This window comes from Kwoniella shivajii, chromosome 7 (assembly GCF_035658355.1).
Source record: "Kwoniella shivajii chromosome 7, complete sequence".
Taxonomy (NCBI): Eukaryota; Fungi; Basidiomycota; class Tremellomycetes; order Tremellales; family Cryptococcaceae; genus Kwoniella; species Kwoniella shivajii.
The window spans coordinates 998,413-1,020,798 of NC_085914.1; the positions used below are offsets into that span (position 1 = coordinate 998,413).

Genomic DNA, 22,386 nt, shown 5'->3' on the forward strand with positions numbered 1-22,386 from the left:
ATAATGAATCTAATGAATCTCGAAATGATGAACGAAAAAATGTGTGTCTCACTGATAAAATAGCTTGATTGGCTTGACCACATGGTATGACGACTTGGCATATTCAAGATGGAGCTTGGACCGATCACCCGTCTAGATTCTGGAAATTGAACGAAGAGATGTATATACAGATCCACCAGTATCGTTTAGCAGCCTATCAGCTGATCATTCGTGATTGTGATTGTGATCGTCATGCTTGAGTAATGCTCGTCGAATAACTGATATTCATTGCATTCTGAGATATGGAAATAGCTCGACCATACTCGGCTCCCGAGATTTGACGGTAGATCCTCATTCATGTTACTGTATGTATCTCACTTCATTCCCATCAATCAGTACATCAACGTCAATCTACTCAATCCGGTGTACACTGTCCCCTTTGACATGTGAGCTGTGATTGCAGAATGTTCAGTACATGTCTGAATCTGGTCTTATCTCAACTGCAGATGATGCCAAGATATTCAGCTAGTATGTTGAACATGCTGGAACAGATAGGAGAGGAGGGGTTCTTTTATACTTAATGGTGTAATAAAGTCTTTTGACCATCTAAGGTATATCGTTATCTCTGCTTTATTCCTCAAGCGAATCTAACTGATCTCGTAACTCAAGACTCATAATGTGGTCCATGATATGGCTCACGATTTTGATCTCTTGTCAATTAATCAAAGCCCAATGTCCAACAATCACTGATACCGATACTACCACCCAGTGAGTATCAATCATAATTCGCCACTCCTCATCCCTTTCGCCTTTGACCTCAGCTCACCTTGGCGACGAATATAGGACGGAAACTACTACGGACAGCTTAATGATCACTTCGACTACTACTATCACTTTGGCTTATTGTACTGAAACTTCCACTCACACTGAGACTACCAGTAAGCTTTCTTCGTCGCACAGAGCACTCTTGTATATGTATATGCACTGACATTGACTTGATCGTTCTTTCAGCTGAACACTCTTCTACCGACACATACACTGTAAGCATTTCTATGTAGTGATCAATCTACATACACAGACAGATATTGAGGATAACTTTAACTTTCAATGGACTCGATATAGACTACAACCGCTACATCTACGATTACAACAACTGAGACAAGTACCACTCCTACGGAGACTACTTCCACCAGGACTATTTATGTCAGGGATGGTATAACCGTGATAGCTAAAAAAGCAATTATCGAACAAACGCCTACTCCCACTGCCACTCTAACCTTGCAAGAGAGAAGAGGAGGAAAGGGAAGAAGAGTTACTAATGCTGACAGATTGAAGTACGGATTACCGCTAAACAAACCATACATAAGAAAACCAGGTCGGAAGAGACAAGCAGGACAGAATGATCCGAGCTGTACGACCGCCTATGAAACGATCACTCAGACAGATACAGCTACCGTAACTCAGACCCCAACTGTTTATGTGGAGGAGACCACTTGTCTCTTGACTTTGACTGAAGACGTTACTGGTAAGTGGTTAATCAGTATCTCTTATCCTACTTTCTTGGCATCAAACCGAGAATACATTAAGGTAACCGATACAATATGGGATTACGATTCTCGTATTTTAGAAACAAACACATTCACCACTACAGACACATTAACCCATACTAGTGTAACTCAGGCTTCTCCAACTGTCACCACTGATCATCTCACTGTGACTACCAGTAAGTCGACAACATGTCAGCACGTGAATGGAGCTGATGAATACCGTACTGTATCTTCAGCTCATACCAACGTCGAGACGGTCACTATCATCTATTAGAAGGTCAGACACGATGAACAATGAATGTCCAAGTCATGTCTTTGGTAAGCAAGGATTGAAGTAGTGAAATATCGTATACCAGTATAATAAGGTGTTGTATATAAAGTCAATATGAATCAATGTTCGCTACGTACCACATGTCTATGCATGTACTTATTCTGTCATTTACCATCAGATTCGTAGAGAAGCAAATGCTCAAGTATGACCTTGCGTGCAGATGATGGTAGACGAGCGGCCGCCATAATTATTACCGGTCTTTTCAGTACTCTTATGTCCGTTGTCTCTTGCGGCCGACTGAATGTTATTTAGGCTTTTCTTCGGATTCACCTTTGAATCCGTTTCCCTTAAAAACGCCTCTGTATTTGTGTGGTGCAAAATGGGTGATTATATGCGAGTGTGAGCATCCTTGAGCGGACCAAGTCTGTCTGCAAATCTCTGACCTCACTCATACAATAGAGGAAATAATAGATTCGACCTCTGTCATTCTAAAAAGGCATTCATGGAACCACATAAAGTTGGGTTGTAATTGTCAAGATTGAATAGATAGGCATCGGAACAGGTTGCGTGGTCATGCATTTTCATTTAGTACTCGTTCAGAGATAAGCTTCTTGTTCACGTGTATAATGATGGAATCGAGTCTAAGATAAAGAAACAAGCTGCAATTTACGATCATTTGGCAACGTAACAAGCAAGCTAAAGTGCACGAATTGCTTTCAGAGAGCCGAGGCGGGAGATCATACAAATAGGGTAATAAAATTTAGTCGGGATGAGATAAAATAGGTTTATTGTTCTTCTAACCGGGGGAAAGGGGTAATCCGTACATGCTGTGCGTGAGAGTGTACGACGCCGAGTCAAGAGGGAGGAAGAGGGAAAAGGGAGACCTTCCACGCTGTCAGCTCTACGCATGCACAAGCAGGTAATCTTGACCAGTACATACAGCACGGCGTGTACAACGATAATTGGATCACCAACATACATGGGTATATAGGAATAAAAGGCGAAAGAACAAAGAACTAACGTAAAATTCCGGAAGAAAGAAGAGGGATAAGTTTTCGATCACATCCATATCACGTACGCCCCCATCCCATACTTTATAAGAGAAAACAGGTTCAATCGAAAAAAAGTGATCGAGATCATCATCATTATTTATCATTATCTCGTTCTGCTCATTTAGACCAGTTCTCAAAACATTAGTAACGATACATTTTCCTATAATCAGCATAACACCACCCACCGATTGCATCTAAACACAGAACAGATCAGCTGAATTAGGAGCGGAGGCAAGGGGTGTATTTACGTCGAACATCAGTTTCATGATGTCAATATCATCAGAGTCATCTTTTTCTTCCTCTTCGTCATTGGGACCGAAACCACCAGTGAGTTCCACTCATTCTCATTTTCGAACGGCCCGAGCCACTCAATCATGCAAAAATATCACATCACTTGCTGAGATGCACTTGTATACAATGAATAGCGAGTTGGAGGTATTAGATGTTATTGGGCATTGGTAACTCCGTCATATATACCCCTCCCACCAAATCAGGATGGTACAATACAATCAGGAAGCAGACTGGAATTGGAATTCGTGCATCCGGATCCAATGTTAGGATTCCATTTAGCAAAGCAAAAACTTAGTATGATGGGTAGGAGCGTTATCGAATTCATACATCCTGCAGAAAGAGAACGTGAGTTTAAGAAATCATCTTATCTGTCATTGTATGTGGAAAAAAGCACATACCCTCGGGGGACGAGTCGTTTTAATGATTGGTCGCAGATGCTAAATGTTATATTCTTAAATCGCAGAAGCCAGGAGGGATCTCACTAATGCCATCAGTGCGGATGATCTTCAAGGAAGTGTGACCAGGTGAGTAAACCCTTTGTTAACGTTTCAGTATCATTGTTGTTACTGATACTGATTTGGCCTACCTTCCTTCCTATCTTCTTCGTTGCCGAACCACTCTCCGTTCGTGTTACTCACCCCTTTTCTCCCTTGGTAATGAATACAATTCAAACACCCGTTATCCTTCCACAGAGTGCGATTTGCCAGACTTTCTCGGATACGAACAATCCTAGGATGTCCTCCGGAAGAGAACGATTTTCCTCATGATGCGGATATGTTTGCGGAGAACGACGAGTACCTAATACTGGATCTGGTCCTGAACTGGGTGAGTCACCCTTCTTACTGCGTCGGCCCGCGAGATCCAAGACAATTAGAATATGGCATCAGGAGCCCTTCAAGCTCTCTTGCTCAGACAGGTCTTATCCCATCGAGGAATGGATGGGAGCCGTATCAGCTATCAGGAAAGCGGCAGATGAAGCTATGAGTCAAGACCAAAAGTCGCCGCTGACTATTTAAGACGATTATGATCAGGTTGCCGATGGATTACTTCTTGCTTTCTTCCATGCTATCAAGGACAAAGACCCAATTGCCAATAATGATCCTAGCCTATCACATGAAGAATGGACAAATTGGTGCGGTACCAAAGTTATGCCCGATGATGTGAGTCTGCTGTTTTCACATGAAGCTTATCATCAGCTGATCAGTCCCCCCAACCTCGAATGTAGCAAATTGACGCACTACATTACAATATTGCGAAATCGATTCCACCTGCACCTCCATCACATTTCCCGCCTTCACGTGTCTTCCAATTACACTACTGTACACCTTCATTTGACCCCTCGATAGCACCTGCTCCACCTCATCTGATATTTTCATGGCCACCGGCTCGATCAGTCGGAGCTAAGATAGAACCTGATGGAAAGTACAACGCCGAGGAATACTGTGAACTCATGAAAGGAGTAGACATGGATCCATCTCAACTCAATGCTGGACCAGGAGAGCTGAGAACGAATTGTACAACGCGTTATGGTGCTCAACATTCGATAACGACTGAAGGTGTTTATCGTCACGTTACAAGCGTTTTCATACCTTATGGCAGTTTGATCTTCGCCTGCTTTCAAACGACAAGGATGTACGAACTACAAGCTGCTCGCCATAATGGGGTAGATCATTTAGCAAGTCCAACTTTGGGAAACGATTGGAATTCACATATGCCTGCTTCTTCTTCTTCAAATTCTGTACCCGCGTCTGATGGATATCAACCACATTCTCAATCAGTCTCCCAGCCACCGGCACCACAACCTGTTATGCACGCCAACCCAACATGGCAACAGTCAGATCAAAACACCCTTCCCCATCCCTCCGAAAACGAGTGGGATTCTACAGCTTCTTACCCAAATACATATCAAGTGCCCATCGCATCGTATGATCAGGTAAACCCCACGCAGCGTGAGATGGGTTATCCAACCCCATCACCATCGACGACACCCTACCCTCATTCTCATTCTCAACGTCATCAACATTATGCCGAAGAACATACGTCGACCTCAATACCTCACGGGGGTATTCCCCTATCGAGTTCGATGAGTAGTCACCTCTCGTCTGGGGCAGGACCTAGTCCACCTCCAATACCTACTGGGCATGGCCATGTGCACTCGCTGAGCAACGGAGGGGGAAGCAATGGATCAGCTAGTTCTCGTCCCTTAGTCAGACCACCTGGCAATGTGGAATGCTGTATTATGTGCGGTATAAGAGAGAGTCCGGAATGGAGAAGAAATGAAAGTGGAATAAAAGACTTGTGCAATGCGTAAGTATCGTCTCTGACGCGATATCTTGAAATATAAAGGCAGTTACTAACGGAAAGTCTTCCTTCAGGTGCGGATTGAGATTGGCTAGACAAGTAGCTAAAAGAGAAGGAAGACAAAAGCCAAGAAAGAAGAAAGATAGCACGGGCGGTAGTAGCGGTGTAAGAGGGGACGGTGCGACAAAAGATCAATACGGTATATGACAGTACCAATCATGAAAGGGAGGAGATGAGACTTCCTGGTGGTAATGGGAATAGGGCTAGGTGCCGGATGGGGTCATCGTAGCATCTTTGAGGAGGTATGTCCTTGTGAGAGTATCATCATTTTGTTTGCACCCAGCATTATTCTATATAATAGAGCAGATCATCTCAAGATGCATTCCTTCATTTCTTGTTATGTCACTGGACTACGTGCGTATGGGTGACCTTGACCCCTCTACCTTGTGGACGTGTATTAGCGCGTCACTGCTCAGATTCTATCATACATTGTTGGCGTCAAACAACAGATTTTCGTTATCTCTGGCGTTTCACATTTCCCAAAAGATTGACTGACGACTACGAGCCTGTAGTAGAATGTCGCACCGCAGTAACGAAGTGCATCAGTCGGCTGCGAACGAATGACTAGACCATCGACTGTGCAGAAGAATGCACGAATGAGATGAGATGAGGTGGAAGATATTCAGGGGGAGTGGTAGGTAGTACTCTAGTATGTAATATACCCCTGAGATTCCGTGTATAAATATCCGAACGAGAGAGATGTGAATTCCATCCAAAGTGATATGTGGCTTTTTGGGCTTTTGAACGCGACTTTCTTCGTGATTTTCACCTTTTCCCACCTTTTCAAACACCTCTTCTTGGCTCTTCATAACATACCGTACGTAACATGTACGCGTTGTTGAATGACTTTTTCTTCGAACCGAAATAACGGTTTTGTTATTATTTGGACCCTTTGACTTTAAGTTTCCGGATGTATTGGGCAAGACCCTAAGCTCAGCTGTGAGATATGAGATACTTCGTAAAACATAACGTGCGTCACTCACATCATGCACATTTTTGTCTTGCTTGTTTACTACGAGTAATGAGATACCTGAGATCACGAGGTCTTGGTGTTTATGTCAAGAAGGGCTTTAAAGCCAAATCCACTTTTTTTGGGTGTTTGATGAAATAGACTAGGCGGGTGTTCACAATTAGTCGGTTTTAATATATTCATTTTCTAGATTTCTAGATCATCTTGACACTCTTTTAATTCTTTGTTTATCGTTTTCTCATTTCCCATTTCTTGTTTCGAGACACCTTTCAAACTGGGCTTGTAAGCACTTTTCAATCAACACATATTGTAGTCAACAGATTCGAACGATCGGTTCATTGATTGAGCCAATACAACACACTCTTTTTTCAATTCCCTCAATCCATATAGTCAACGATATCATCGACCCAACGCTAAACAGATTCCTTAACGAAACAAGCATATAGTGCTCGACGCACCTTCATCAACGAATAGCAACACGCTCATTTTGCATACGCAACACCACGACGCTCGCTATTATTCACGTCGCAACTGATCGCCCAGAGCTTCACCATCCCAAACTTATATTGACACACACGTCTATGCCCTTTCAATTGAGACATTGATCATCTAAAAATACTTGGAGGAAAGGAACACCTGCTCCTCTCGAAGCCGATTCTACTTCTTCGTCTGACAACAGACAATCTGGTTTACATAATTCACCTAAAACTGCAGACGCGATCGATACTAGGTTCAACATGTTTTGGAAGAAAAAATCATCGTCTTCTGGCTCTGGCTCTGGTTCTGGATCAGGTTCTGGATCAGGATCAGCAGTATCTCACTCACATAGTCAGCCTATAGAACCACCTAAACCAATTTTGAGAATGAACACGGAAGGTCAAGGTGTTTCCAGTATTAGGTTTGCGGGTTCTGGTCGATCTGTTTCTGCTCCTGCTCATGGACCAACCAAACTTCCTCAAATCATCACTACAGGTTCAGCAAACTTTGGCTCGATGCCTAGTCCCACCAATAGGATGGAAAATGCAAGTCGCGTTAGAGATCATCCTCCAGCTCCTAGAGTTATTGTATCATCTTATGATTCATATAGTCCACCAACAAGTCATTCTCATCCTCATCAAAGAATGGCATCGTATGATTCTTCACCACTTTCAACTCAACCGAGAATGGCTTGTTCGCCTCGAAGATCTTCCAGACCAACTTCTCCAAGTACGACTTCCTTCGGTGCTAGAGTTAGATCTAGAACAGAACCCATCCAAACTGTATCTTCAAATCCACTCAAGACCGTACCACTTGAAACACCTCCTATGCCATCTTCACACGTCACTACTCCTCCCACAGCTTACGTTTCCTCTTTCCAATCACGAGCTCCACCTCCTCCATCACCTTATAGGCCTACGAACGAGAGAAGACGTTCATCTTTAACCCGTAACCTGCCTGAACAATTACCAATGATGAACGATTTCGCCCCTAATCGAGATAGTCTTTTCGCTTCCGATAGTCGTTCGAGCGTTCACACCTTACCAGGACCGGATGTGCCAATGTTGAATATCATTCCTGCTACTCCTCAAAACCAGGGAGAAGAATTCACCGAATCATGGAATCAAAGTTACCCTTCCTGTCACGTTCCTACGAATACCGCTTTAGACGAAGCTGTCAAACTGGAAGAAATGGTTTCCATCGCTTTAGACCCTTTGGAGGTTTCCGATGCCCCTTCAATCGATCTCAATTTGGATTTTTCTCCGTTCGGACCTCTCGCAGAGTTACCTGACACAGATGCTCCCTTGGAGTATTTCCCCGAATTCATCCAACAAAGGGATCTTGAGAGGTTAGAAGCAGATTATCAAGAAGAAGGAGAAGTCATCGATCAAGAGCAAGATTACGAATTCGATAATGAACATGAGCATGAACACGCCCCTTCCGATCCGCTCCCTCCTTCTCCGCCATTCATGTCATATCCATCTTTACCTTCTTTGTCATCTCATGATCACGAGTCAATCCGATCATCAGCATCCGAAGGATCGATGACGACTTCATCCTCCATGTCTTCATTAGTCTCTTTCCCCGACGTCGAAGAAGCACTGGGATCAATGCTAGCTTCGCTTTCAGATTCAAGTATGGCATCGACTGCCATCAATACTCCAACCAAGGATCAATCCTTAGCGAGTGTTTACAATGTGAATCCTGGACTAGGATTAGGTTTAGACTTGCAAGATCATTCATCCATGACTGCACCTCTATCACCACGCCGAAGAGCACCTCCACCACCTCTCGATTTGACCGGTACAAAGTATAACCATACAGATGAAAAAGCAGCTCAATCCGCACCTATTATCAACCACCGAGTACCTTTCTATGCGACTGCCAAGGCTCATCCCAATTCGCCTTCATCAGGTATTTTCACTTCATCCTCATCTTTAGCTTCATCAGCTTCTTCTGCGTCAACTATCAGTCTTCACGATCAGATTACCCCTGCTTTCGCTCATGAACATGGTCAAACCCACTCTTATCGAGACTCCATAAGTTTAGCTTCCGAAGCGAGCGATGAAGATCTTTGTACAGCTAGTATAATCAGCTTGACACCCATTATGAAGGGTAAAGTAGGTGTAAAAGAAGTCAAGGAGGAACTTTTAGGGGAAGGAGAAGATAATGGAAATGGAAACGCCTTGGGTTTAGGTTTGGGGCTGGGAGCTGAGGTCGGAATGGGTATGGGTATGGGTGTAGGTTTTGGAATGAGCAGAAGTACTTTAAGGGAAGAAGTTGAAGTTGGACTAGCTTTATGAAATAAAAAACCCTGTGTAATATCAATTGATACAGTCGGTGTGTATAAGGATTCTAGTGGAAAAGAAGTTTCTCGTTATAGGTAATATGTTTAGTTTTCTCTTGGACATTTGATATGACCCCTTGCTATTTCTCATAATTCGTTTTTAGCTCAATCTGTTTCTATCGTACATCACATGTAACGATTATATACGATTATATATACCTGGATTTGCTTCTAAAATATCTTATATAGGATGGGACACTTGATGTGATACTTTCGTTAATCTCATACACTTTCGACTTTGGACAATGGACGTGAGACATCACAAGCGGCTGTATTTCCAGATACGATTATTATGGTGCATTGTCACGCAAATACCCGAAATATTGGTATAGAAAGTAGTACAACATATATACACATTCGTAGCATTGTACCCACTACTATCTCAAACATATACCATATCATCCTTCTAATTCACTCATATTCCTGTAACGATGGATGTGGGTGTTTTTTTACCCAAAAATCTCGAAAAAGCTCTTTTATGTTTTGAGTGAGTTTCTTTACTTTGGTGCATTTCAGCTCTTTCAAATTCCAATTTTTTGAAAGCGCTCTCAACCGAAGATAAGAAATACTCAGTCTGACTTGCACTTAAAGCAGAAGTTGGTGTGAGTGGTTGTTCAGAGATTGAAGACGCTGATGATATATTCGCACTTTCTTCTAATGATCCGATAGCAGTTCTTGATGAAGATGCTAATGATGAAGATGATGATAATGATGCGATTCTTGGTGGTATTGAGATATTTGGAGTAGATTTCATTCTAGGTGAGATTTCAACAACTGATCTTGTGGCTAAATGATTTTGATATAACTGTCTTTGCCTATTGAAGATCGAATTTCCCATTCCTGGTAATTGTCTAGGTACTATTATTTGATCAACGCAGGAATTTCTTCTTCTTGGATCATCATCCGATCTAGATGATGAAGATGTAGAGGAGGACGAGGAAGACGTTATATCACTATCCGGAGAAGATGAGATATAGGTTGAAGAAATTGGAGTAGCAAGTGTGGAAGAAGGTGAAGAATATAAATCGATTATATCAGATTCGGCTATACTAGGTACAGCTTTTCTTTTGATTCTCCGTTCTCTTGGTACATCTTTGGACGAATTAGGTGCCAAAGGTCTTATGGGTCGTCTAGCTTCGGTTTCAAGTACAGTAGCAGCTTGTCGTAGATTTCTCAGTTCTTGAAGATTGGAAGGAGAAGAAAATGAATTTAAGGATTGCGACGTAGCCAACATGCGAGGATTGGAAATTGTGATCTGTGTTGGTGGAGTTTGTCTCAATAGAGGTTTCGATATTGATCTAGGTAGTCCGACTGAGCTCTTTGGCGGAGTTGTCGACGATGAGGAAGAACACAGATCAAGTGGTTCAAAAGTAAAATCAGGAATTGTTTCAAGAGCTGATTCCCTTGATTGTGTGATTGGGGTATCCCATTCCGCTACTCCACTCACACCCAAGCCTTTCGCCGAAGAGAAGACGCTCCATCCTCTCAGAGGAATTTGAACGTTATCGTCTGACGAAGGAGTGACTGGACTAGGGGTCAAAGGCTCATCATCTGATGAAGATGGAGATGGAGCAGGTGATCGATTCAATCTTCTACTTCTTTGCAGAGATGCACCGAATATTCGCACTAATCCGATCAAAAAATGGGTTAGTTGATATACGCGATTCATGTGATAAGAGTTTAGGGGCAAACATGATGGACTTACTTGAAGCAATTGGATCTTTCTCTACCCTGAGTGGTCTAGCCCAATTCACGGAACCCGAATTCTTCTCACTTCCGAATTGGACTGATTTTCGAGCGGCACTGCTTTCTTTCTTCACGCTTAATCTTGGAGAAGAGAGAACTTGAGGCGATCCCAGTCGCAGCTCAACGGGTGGCCTAGTGTCGTCTGTTGGAAGGGGAGAAGACGATCTTCCTCTATCTGGTGTTGAAGGGATCTGCGATGCTGAAGAGGATGACGTAGGAGACGTTGTGAGACTCAATGTGAATATTGGAGGTCGTTCACCACCAGTTGAGAAGTAGTCCGCATGCGAGAAAACAGAGTTGAAAAGAACAGGAGAAGTCGGTTGGGACATCTTGTAGGTTATATCGACCTTAGTAGATCAAGTTGTTCTGTGGGACGGCGATGATAATGCGCTCAACGTCGGATAGCTTTGGAAAGATATACTATTTTCGGTTGAAGATATATTAGCGTTCGTGACATTTGAATACATGGACAGCGCCGTCAATGCAATTGATATCGTGCCATTTTGTCGACGAATCTAATGTTGAACAGATTCGAATATTCGGCTGTGCAGGAGCTATTCAAGACGGGAAAGGTGACTTACCGGGATTCAGAAGGTGATCTAAATCGATAAAAAAAAAGTCTATTGCTTCCCGCCTGCCGGAAGGTTATCCTTAATACGAGGAACCCGGTGCAGAGAAAGTTCAAACTATATATATCTTTTGCCTCCTTTCGATATATAATGGACGGTAATTCTTCCTATGGGCGGCTGTGTGACAACGATTCGGAGTGACCAGTGGTCTCGCAAAATTAGTAGGGGAGAAAAGCGAAGGAAAGAGAAGGAGAAGGGGAAGGGGAAGGCAACAGTTGGTTGAATGGGCGGAATAACTGTTATTGGGAATATGTTGTAGACACAATTGGTTTAGCGTTTCTTTCAATTATCAGGTGAATGATGGATTAGAAGTCTTTGGTATTTGACTGAAACTGAATTAAATGAACCGAATCATCAGGATCATTTCGTTGTTTAAGTTTGATACAGATTATTCATCAAAAACATTAGAAGTTAGACATTTAAAAAAGATCTTCGTCATCGTAACTGTGAGTCTCTCGGTTGTGGGAATAGGGTAAAGACTCGGGATAAGGGAAAAGATTGATGTATCAGTGACATCGATACGTCGTGGTGGCTTGGTGAAATTAGTCCTGATCGTTACTCGTATATGTCTCGTGTCCCATGTCTTCCTCCCTTATCTGAATGGAACCCCTCGAAATTCATAAGGGTTTTACCGGCAATGAGGTACCGACATGATCCTCTCATTCGGACTTCATTATTGAATTGATCTTAGACCTGAGTGTCGTCCAAGACTCTCGTTAGGCGTTGCGGTTTGATACCTCTCAATATTGGTTGACAGCCCATCTTCCTCCCATTCAGATATTCATATCGAGGATTGATCGGTACTACGTTCATCTTGATTCTTCCGTAGAACGGGACGAGCGGGTGTGAATTAGTGGAAGAGGTAAATTATCATTCAACTGAATTCCCGAGATCCGGAATCAGTGCCAAGCAGCCAGATTGAAACAGAGTAGAATTGGAAGAGGGATTGAGGACAACGCGTTTGCTGTCGCTAGTAGTAAGACACGGGAGCAATAAACAACAAAAGAGGCTGAATTGGTCTGAGGAATTTCAGTCCTAATTGCAATGTTCAGTCGTGCGAATTCACATGAATAATACAGGTCGCTTCAATTGAAAAACCCTGACACGGGATCAGCGGTCCACCCACAAAGGCTTATTGTTGTTCCTTGAAACCACCTTTGGATTGACACGAAGCGTGACCTGCAAACGCCAAACGCCACATCTTACATATAGTCATGCATGTAACAGCTTATGACCTTGATATTAGCTCACACACGTGATGGCGTGAGGTGCATTAGCGTTCGGTTCCAGCGAGAGAGTAGCCTTGGCCTCAATATCGCTTTACCTTACTATTTCGCCAAAAATTCATCTTGGATTTTGCGATGCCTCCACTTTTCAGTTACCATCAAGTCGGAGAATTTCGTGGAAATCTGAGTATTTTCCAAATTTTCGCCCTAATCTCAGGGCTCACGCAGAAAAATTCGTACTTCAATCTCGTTACCATTATATTGGCACATCCACCTTTCAGTCATCTACGACCATAGAACCTCGAAAACGCCCCATCCCGTCTGATCTGGGCAGCTAAGCTGGGTATCGCTCGGTTAGTACCAAGGTGGGGGACCACTTGGGAATCCCGGGTGTTGTAGTTTTTGCAAATGCTCTTCCTTTTTGGGTTGAGCGAAGAGGGACGTGGCCAAACTTGCTGGGGGAGCTGTCAACATCGTGAAGAAGAGTTCTGGCAGTCGCTCGATTTCAGCACCCAAAGTGGCCCAAAGGGTGTTTGGTGTCCAGGTGACCTGAGCTCACCAGTCCGCATTGTTAAGTGAGACTTTGCACAACGATGGCGGACAAGATTATCTTGGATATGGTTTAACAGGATTATTCATAGGATGTCACGAAAACCAAACGCAGGGTGATCACATCTAGATGTAAGAATTTATCACTCTACCAAACGAGAGGACGGTAAAGACCGAACAGGGGAATTATAAGTCATGTAGTCTGTTTGATACAAAGATATGTAGAAGAGACACGAAAAGAGAGTAACCGAAATTGAATCAACCAGGAATCCAGTACGAGATAAATTGAGAATGTCCACGTCAAGAAGAGTGTAGAAAAGCAAAAGGAAATCAAGCAATAATGTTCAGAGCTATCAATACACGGCGCTAGTGTCTTGAGCAAGTAGCGGTATATGTCGTAGAAGTTGAAGTGATAGTGGCGGCTAAAGAGGAAATATGTCAACTGACAGTTCTTCGAGATAGCACATATTTTGACAGGATATTAGGGAAAAAAACTATAATCAATACCTACTGTTTGTGGGAGTGGACGTTGTGGTAATTGTCGAAGTCATCCTTGCGGTCTATTGGCGAATTGGAGAGTTAGTACAACATCAATGAGGCTTGCGCGAAATGCTTGAGCTTACTTTCACAGGGGTGGTAGTGGTCGAGACAGTTGTGGCTAAATGAAGAAAGAACAAAATATCAGTTTCATCAAATACGGTATTGTCGCTGAACAGTGTAACCACTTACTAGTATAAACAGTATCTACAATAGCACAAAAGTAGTGGTCAGCAATGATAACCTGAGAATTCGATCCTTTGAAGGGTGTTTTTCAGGTAGAATGTACTCACAGATCTCTTCATCGGTGTAGGTGGAAGTACACACAGGTGTGTAACCCCTATACACGGTCGGAGTTGTACTGAAAAGCGACTCAAATTAGTAAGACAATGACATGTCTTCTAAATCGCTGCCATGAATGGTGAAACTCACGTGATGGTACTCGTAGTAGTAGCCCGAACAGTTGTGGTGGTAGGAGTGCAACTAACTCCTGCTGGTTGACCATCTCTCCTTTTTTTTGCTGGTTTCTGGATCGGTAAACCTCTTCGTAATCGTTCGGCATTAGTGATTCTCTTTGCTGGTTCCTCGAATACTACAGTGGGTAATGGTAATCCTGGCGTGTGGGTGTAAAATCGCCTGTAGATAGTGGGCCCGCAAGTTGTAGTGGTGACTGTCTTGGTCGTAGTCGTAGTCACAGCACGAGCTACTAATGTGGTCGTAGTTGTGGGAGTAACAGTTGTAGTCTAGTGAAAACAACAACTTTACATTAGATCCATACATTACATCATTACCAAGTAGTATGAGCTATGTCCCAAGCACACTCACGGGAGCAGTGAATGTAGTAGTACTCGTATCGGCTTAGTAATGATAAAACTTGATTTAGCATTGGAGCTGTCATTGCTTGAGAAAAGGCTGACTCACTCTCGGTACTAGTAGAATAGTAATCTGTAGTTGTGCAGTCGACATCATAGGGGGACGGAGAAGTGACTGGTGGAGCTAAATTGCATTCGTTCCAATCAGCCCCAACGCTTTGCGTGGCAATGAGTTTGAGAGGATTTACCTGTCTTGGTAGTTGTGCTGCAAAGAACACGAGGAATAGAATTAGCTTCGTATTTCAGTATCCACCGACATCACGATCTACTGATCGTTTTGGCAGCGGCTCGAGATATAAAAAACATCGAAACGTACCTTGTAGCGGTACTGGTTACTGTATCAGTGGAACAGACACCTGCCGAAACTTGACCTGCAGGAATAAGTAATCCCAAAATGGTTACAAGAGATATGATCAACATTTTTCACCTCTCCTTCTTCTTAATACAACCGATAGAGGAGTTTTTAGGTCAGTCGAATAGTGATTGATATCAGAAAGGGAAAAAAAAAGGAGAATAATGAAGGGGGGGGGGGAAGTAATTCATTCAATAATATAAGAATCATATGAGATTGGCTTTCATGGAAAAAATATCCACCTACTCGGATCGGATTCTCATGAGGGATCGTTGCTCTTCCCGCAAAAAGTCTAGATACAGTACGTTGGTCCTCGACTGTGATCGTGTGATAAGGATTTCGCAGTAAAGGTTCATTCATCGGAAATGATCTCGTCCGAGGTCATGCGTACTCCAATAGTGACTACATCGGGCATCAGTAGAAGATTAGGGGCACCGAGCCTTTGAGATGAATTTCAGAAATAGATCATCATGAGTCTTTCTCTTGATAACCTTGTTTGACAGTATGTACTTCGGCAGATTGAAACTCGTAATCAGTGGCTTGACACTGGATTCATCAGCGAGCTCCGACTCCAGCAGAGAACGTCGTGACCTGTGGTCCCCAGCTTGACAAAGGCGTTACGTCTACTTTGTCAGTAACGCTAGTAGGGTAATTCATGTCGGGACTGATGAAGGTTGGAAGCATTGCCGTTTGTTACGAAAAAGAACATGTACGCTGGATTTTGATTATTCGGATCCCAATCACCAATAATCCTCTAGAATGAAAAAATAATAAAAATCTTTTCATCAACTCGGTAGACTTGGCCTAGTGCCCATGAAGGGGAGCCAAGGAACAGGTCAGTGGAATTGAACCATTGAGATCAGCAGATACGACATTCCCTTTCTCTCTCGTACGGTTTTCCATGGGTGAAGTAAAGGGTTTGTCCGCTGTCAGGTTGGGAACAAGAGGATAGCACGCCACGCAGCCAAAGCTAAAATCCCAGCTTTACCAATGTTTTCATTAGCGACTTTATGAAGATGATGATCAGGAACGATAATTAAGTCTTTTAGTTTTCAAGCAGGTTGAGCATATTTGGCGAGATCATAGGATGACGATGTTTTATTCTCGAGTGATTTAGCGGAGACCGCTGACTTTATGAATGAATGAATGACTGACTTGTGGCTCCAGGAGCAGTAATCGATCGGTCTTGACCGATTTGAAAAGCGGGATCCCAGAAATTATCAAACGGGACTCTGTACAAACGTAAAAATAACACAACAGTGAGAATGGAAAAAGTCGAAATCCAAGTTGCTGCCTGCCTCAAATTTTGTCCTGATTCCATTAAGGAGGAAGGCTCAGTCTCATGTGAGATATGGGAAAAGGTGTGAATGAGAAGGGTCGATTTAGTCCCGCTTAACCCGTACGGGTATATTTAATCGTTCCTGTCCGTCCCGTTCATGTTATCATTATCGTTATGGCTTTTTTTTACCAAACTTTTGGGTAGGAATACGAATCCCCCTCTAGATTTGCTGGAACCGAATCAGAAACGCAAAAACCGTTGGTCGGCCGTAGTACGATTTGTACGGATTACAAACAGTCATTTTGGAACGATAGCTGAATGGAGTGCGCGCCAATTACCTTTGGAATATACGCCACTCTCGACCAAAATGCACCCACATGGAGGGCAAAAAGCGTATGATGCTACAATGGTTCATGATTTCATCTCGTGAATTGTCAAAATCTATAATAGTAAATATAATGAAAGTAATATGATCCAACGAGAATGGATTGAAAAGGATGAAATGCTAAAATCAAAAGTGGAAAGAAGACGGGAAAAAATGCCTTGTTGTGCTTGCTCGATTCCCTTATCTTCCCGTTGGGCTTTCCGCCGACTCCTCCCGCTCATCTTCACTATCATCTTGTGCCCTTTCTATAGCTTCAACGATTTCATCCTGGGGGACAGTGACTGTTTTTCCATTGACTTGTCTTTGTAACATACCTCTATCAGTAATTTTAGTATCTGGTGAAACTCCTGGTCCTAGAGGTGATTCTTCCGTTGCGGCAGCTATCAAACTTGGATTTGGAGGTGAGAAAGCTTCTATACCCCATTTATTACGTGATGAGTTTGGTGAATTAGGTGATGTCCCACTTGGATGACCAGGGTGTGGTGCATGTCCACGTGATCCCCTTCTTCTAGGTATATTTATAGGTGGTATCGATGTCGATGATGATGTTAAAATTGGATTGGTTGATGGTGATAACGGACTTGTACTTAATGGTGAGGATGATGAAGATGCTGTTGATGAAGTAGAAGAAGACGATGATAACCTTCTTGATCTTGTTGGTGATGATGATATGTTTTCACGTATTGGCGATGAGGGAATCGGTTTAGGGGGTTCCCTTCTTGGTGAAGTCGAGATCAGTGATTTAGGTATAGGTACACTGGGCAATGCTGGACCTAAATCGAATCCTCCTGATGCCGGTGTAGGGATAGTAGGCGATATCGTAGGTGGCAAATCAACTCCTTCGTCATCACCTTGGAATGTCCAGCTACTTGTGCCAGCTGACATTGACATTCGTTTCGCATGGTCTCCATGCCCTTCCTCTTCCTCTTCTTCTTCATCATCCTCCTCTTCGTCCAGATTGGGGACGACGATCGCCGTGACCCCGTTATTGTTGGATGATGAAGAAGGATCACTGCCTTCTCTAAACGCACGATCGAACTGTTCTGCCCAATCTCGTGGCGTTAAAGGTTCTGCGTTTGGAGCCGGTTCAGCTCGTACAACCGAAGGTGCAAATTCATCTTTGAATGGATCTTCAGCATTCGCGCTTGCGTTGGGTGATGCGAACGCGGGTGATCCCGAAGCGAAATTGCCCCAACCATCATCCTGTGATGGTAACAAGACAATCAGACTTTATCAGCGAGAACCGACATGAAGAGGTGCATTTCAATGAGTATGACACTTACGTCGTCAAATTCGTCTTTTCCACCTTGTCTATTGGGACCAGCCGTTTCCCATGCCTAGACATGGTAAATATCATTAGTCATGATGTATTCCCTATTTCAAATGTGATCACAATACTCACCCCGAAATCATCCTCATCTGCTCCCCCGTTGTTACCCCAAGCGGTGTTGGGACTAGGTCTCAACCAATCTGCGTCATCGTCATCATCATCTGACGAATCGACCATTCTTCTACCGAGACCGACGCCGGAGTTTCTCCAGAACTGTGACAATATCGCATAGTCACGTCAGCAAAATCACCAATAGATTTCACAGATTGTACTCACCCTATCCATACCCTCTTCATCTCCATTTCCATTTTCATCCTCACCGAAATTATCGAAATCGTTATCACCGGTACCTCTGTGAGCGAAACCATCTTGAGCTACAGTTCTAGTCAATGGTTCGCCGAATTTGACGACTTGATCAATGCCATCTTCTTCATCTGAACTACTCTCTTCATCTCTGTTGGTTCCGGAAATTCCTTCACTTTCAGATATAGATCCATTGTTCATCGAAGTCATGGGTTTCCCACCTGCCAATGGATGTGTGTCACGTGCCTTGGCTTCTTTCAAGGAAGTTCCGACGAATGCTTCCCATTCTGATTGGATGAAAGAGTCTTTTATCGAATTATATAACTCAGGTGGACATCGAGAGAAGAATTTTACCAGTTCTTCTGATATCAGGGTTATATGACCCATATATGGTAATCTGGGACATTTGGATTGAGCACTATTTAACACGATATCAGCATCCACCAAACGATTCTTCAGATCGGTAAGCACTTACACCATACGATCATTCAGTCTTTGTGCCTCAATAACCCTTTCCACTAATTTGGCTTTTACGATCAATTCCACCACCAGTTCACTGTTCAATCCAGGACCCAATCTTCCATTCAGAATCTGTTGCAAGATATCGTACACTACATGATGCATGAAATCGTTATTTGGATATTCGAAAAACAAATTGACGACTGTCGGTATGACTGAATTGATAATGTACTGTCTTTTCAGTCTGTCTCCCGGTGCGAATTTTGACAGATCTTCGCATTTCGGAGTAGCATTCATTGGAGGTGGAGCGGATGGATTCGCTTTGAATTCTGAATCGAGTTCCTCCGCAGGAATTGGATCTGATTTATCGGAAGAAGCAATTGAAGGTGCAGCTGTTGAATTTGCTACGGCTATATTTGACGCTGCACCAGCTTCTGAAACGACGGATAAAGACGATGGTCTTGATTCGATTCCCATGACATCTCTCAGTCTCTCCACGTCGGCAGGTGATGGTGGAGGAGGAACGGTAGCTGGTGTCGATTCTCCATTTGATTTCGGCAGTTCCAGAACTTTGGAAGCTGAAGGGGAATGCGATGGGGTAGCATCATCATCTATGTTTTCCAGCATTTCTGCATCGTCTGATGCGACATCATCTGATTCAGTCAAAGAAGCATCCGTTGATCCACTTGAAACAGGTAATTCTTTAGCTAGAGTGACTCGATCTTCTTGATTCTGATTATCGTCTTCCCCAGCTTGATCGCCATCAATTGCTTCGCCCAAAGCTTCTAAACCTTCCAAACCACCGGATAAGATTCCCTCTTCGGTGTACGCCGGGCCAGTCCCTGGTACACGATTCAATATCGACATATTCGAACTATGTAACAATTCGGCATATAGCTCGAGAATTCGAAATCGTTCCAACGTAAATGGTTTCGTTACTGCTACTGATGCCGACCGGTCCTACAGATTGATAGAAAAATTAGCAAATCAAGCTGAGCAGCAGGATATACACTTGTTTTCCCTTACCTGAGATCGAGGACGTATGACGAAATGGTTCAGTCGTCCAAATCCTTGACTAATCAAATCTAATAGATGACCAAGATGAACTATGCCCATTCTGGAGCTCATATCGGCCAAGGCTTCTTCCATATGTCTTCTATCTTTCTCTTCTTTCTCTTGTTCTGTCTCAATCTCAGATTCTCCTTCGGTTGGGTTTGATGGGACGACTCCATTGGTTTGAGGTTGCATTCTTACGCTCATCAATCGATTTCTCAATGTATGGAATAAATGAGGTTCTGAGAAATCGGAATTATTTCTTCTAATCACTTCTACTAAGATCGAACAGATATGCGTTAGGGATGAAGTAGCTGATGCTATTGAAGGTAAAGGGTGAACGATAAAAGGATCTGATGGAGATGTATCTTCTGAATCCGGACCGTTCCTCCCATTCCAATCCGAATCTGTTAGTTCGATATCATCCAACATGAACCCTAACATTATCTTGACATTAGGTTCCGATATCAATTCTCGAATCAATCGATTGTCCCTGATGCCAGTAGCTTGACCTTGACCAGCTTGTTGTTCCATTGCATTACCTCCATGAGGATTGAAAGGTAATGGGGCGCAGAGAGTGATGATTGATTTGAGGATTTCAGCGATGACCGAATGGACTGAAGTCGAATAATGTGGTGAAAGGAATATGAGTAATCGAGTTATCAGTCCTTCATCCGCCAACCAATCTATGACACCTGATACACCGCTCTCTTCCGACGAGACTATTCGAATGAGAATATCTTGAACCGCAGGACTTGCTATACGGGCCACTATCCGTTCTACGATATTAGGTAAAGATTGTATGAACCGCATCATCTGCAATACCAGTAAAATACAGGCCGTCAGTCAGACAACCTTTGAGCGTGAATCCGCACCGATCTACTCACTTCAGGTGTACGTTTAGTCATGAGAGCACCGTTGACTCGCATCCACATTCCTCTTATCATTTCTCTTCTTCTATCTCTCTCTTCATCTTTTTCACTCCAAAATTCATTTCTTGCTCTTTCCCTCTCAGAAGCTTCTTGACGTGAAACGTTAGACGAGGTATCATTGTTGGCTTCTGATTTCGGGTCATCCGGATTTATAGGCGGTAAGATGGCATCCCAGAAAGGAGCTAGGAGGTATTCCGGATTGTGTATTATAGTTTCGGAAACAGACCACAGTTCTACACAACAAAGAATCTCGGTTGCCAAGCTGGGATATCTATTTGGAGCGGTGTCAGCTCACATATCGAAGTTTTCGTCGACCAAAGGAAGTATAATTCGAGTCCGATTCATGCTTGTAATCAATTATTCAAATTCCTTACGTCTAATCCACTGGCTTTTTCAGACAGAAGCGGAGACCCAAAACTCACTTTGAACGATGTATATCATCCTCCCCTTCAGATTTCCTTCTCAGACCTCTCCCTAAACCTACATCTGAACCATCAAATTCATCATCTTCTTCCTCTTTTTCTTCTTGGGATGTGATTTCGGCCGTATCATCACCATTATCGTCCACCTTTTCCTCTGAGTTGATTTCTCCATTCTTCGGTGTATCATTGAGATCTACATTGACCAAATTCGGTGTTTCCAATGGAGGACTATTTGGTCCTGTTCCAGGTATCACCAAAGGTCGAGAAGAAGAAGGGGAGGAGGTAGACGGACGATAAGAAGGATATAAATCAGGTGAAGTTAATGCGATATTTAAACATTCATTTTCAGCTTCTTTAGCTTGTTGATTCAATTCATCTAATCCAGCTACTACCCATTGTAATAACGATTTCACCGATTCTTCTCTTGATAAATATGATACTAATCTGAAACCAAAAAAAAGAAAAGAAAAAAGAAAACCCAATATCAGTATAAATTGAGCGTTCGATTTTGAAAATTCCTCAGGTAATGCACTTTCCAACAATCTTCTTGTACAAAACAAGGTTTCGAGTGTGGAAATTCGTATAGATTGAATTCGGATAAATGGGGAATATGGTGCAAAGTGAAAAAAGATCAAATGGGGATGATTTAACTCACTTTTGATTTTGAGCTTTACATTCACTTAAAATATCTTGTTCATCCAATACTTCCTCTAAAGAAGGTGTTATATCGCGAGTCAGTAACGCATCCAATGTAGAATTGGATGCGAAACTGAATCTCCAAAGCATTTTGGATGTGATAATTCCTCTACTTTAATCGTGATTTGATTCTACCTTTTCCTTCTCACTTTCTCTCTTTCAAAGGGGCGTCGTTATACACTTCTATTGAGCCGAAGCGGTAATCGTTGTGGTGAGAACCTATTGTATACCAGTCGAGTCGATGGATCCTATGACTTGATTAGACCAAGAGGCTCACAGTATCGTAAATGATAGAATGGCGAAATATATATATATATATAT

The 22,386-nt window shown here is 42.9% G+C and overlaps 6 protein-coding genes and 1 non-coding gene across 7 annotated transcripts; 4 read left to right on the top strand and 3 right to left on the bottom strand.

The window, feature by feature from the left end:
• Positions 1-655: 655 nt before the first annotated feature.
• Positions 656-1,800, top strand: IL334_005493 (uncharacterized protein; the record flags this gene model as incomplete). Its single annotated transcript, XM_062937206.1, has 5 exons — positions 656-747; positions 823-917; positions 991-1,019; positions 1,102-1,702; positions 1,763-1,800. 5 exons carry the CDS (start codon positions 656-658, stop codon positions 1,798-1,800), a joined length of 855 nt encoding a protein of 284 aa, XP_062793257.1.
• Positions 1,801-3,116: 1,316 nt separating this feature from the next.
• Positions 3,117-5,648, top strand: IL334_005494 (uncharacterized protein; the record flags this gene model as incomplete). The annotated part of the gene is made up of 7 exons (XM_062937207.1): positions 3,117-3,176; positions 3,275-3,485; positions 3,604-3,664; positions 3,833-3,965; positions 4,172-4,300; positions 4,366-5,447; positions 5,516-5,648. The coding sequence occupies 7 exons, from the start codon at positions 3,117-3,119 to the stop codon at positions 5,646-5,648; spliced, it is 1,809 nt and encodes a 602-aa protein (XP_062793258.1).
• A 1,560-nt stretch (positions 5,649-7,208) lies between these two features.
• IL334_005495 (uncharacterized protein) lies at positions 7,209-9,251 on the top strand (the record flags this gene model as incomplete). The annotated part of the gene is made up of 1 exon (XM_062937208.1): positions 7,209-9,251. One exon carries the CDS (start codon positions 7,209-7,211, stop codon positions 9,249-9,251), a length of 2,043 nt encoding a protein of 680 aa, XP_062793259.1.
• A 459-nt stretch (positions 9,252-9,710) lies between these two features.
• IL334_005496 (uncharacterized protein) lies at positions 9,711-11,370 on the bottom strand (the record flags this gene model as incomplete). Its single annotated transcript, XM_062937209.1, has 2 exons — positions 9,711-10,921; positions 11,001-11,370. 2 exons carry the CDS (start codon positions 11,368-11,370, stop codon positions 9,711-9,713), a joined length of 1,581 nt encoding a protein of 526 aa, XP_062793260.1.
• A 1,812-nt stretch (positions 11,371-13,182) lies between these two features.
• Positions 13,183-13,297, top strand: IL334_005497. The gene has a single exon (XR_009999596.1). It is a non-coding gene; the product is annotated as a 5S ribosomal RNA (ribosomal RNA).
• A 514-nt stretch (positions 13,298-13,811) lies between these two features.
• On the bottom strand, positions 13,812-15,274 carry IL334_005498 (uncharacterized protein; the record flags this gene model as incomplete). The annotated part of the gene is made up of 10 exons (XM_062937210.1): positions 13,812-13,867; positions 13,957-14,005; positions 14,069-14,103; positions 14,175-14,189; positions 14,276-14,343; positions 14,415-14,725; positions 14,808-14,839; positions 14,904-14,978; positions 15,043-15,059; positions 15,171-15,274. The coding sequence occupies 10 exons, from the start codon at positions 15,272-15,274 to the stop codon at positions 13,812-13,814; spliced, it is 762 nt and encodes a 253-aa protein (XP_062793261.1).
• A 1,776-nt stretch (positions 15,275-17,050) lies between these two features.
• Positions 17,051-22,155, bottom strand: IL334_005499 (uncharacterized protein; the record flags this gene model as incomplete). The annotated part of the gene is made up of 9 exons (XM_062937211.1): positions 17,051-18,073; positions 18,154-18,207; positions 18,273-18,413; positions 18,477-18,921; positions 18,979-19,922; positions 19,989-20,831; positions 20,903-21,218; positions 21,370-21,813; positions 22,025-22,155. The coding sequence occupies 9 exons, from the start codon at positions 22,153-22,155 to the stop codon at positions 17,051-17,053; spliced, it is 4,341 nt and encodes a 1,446-aa protein (XP_062793262.1).
• Between the last annotated feature and the right edge of the window lie 231 nt (positions 22,156-22,386).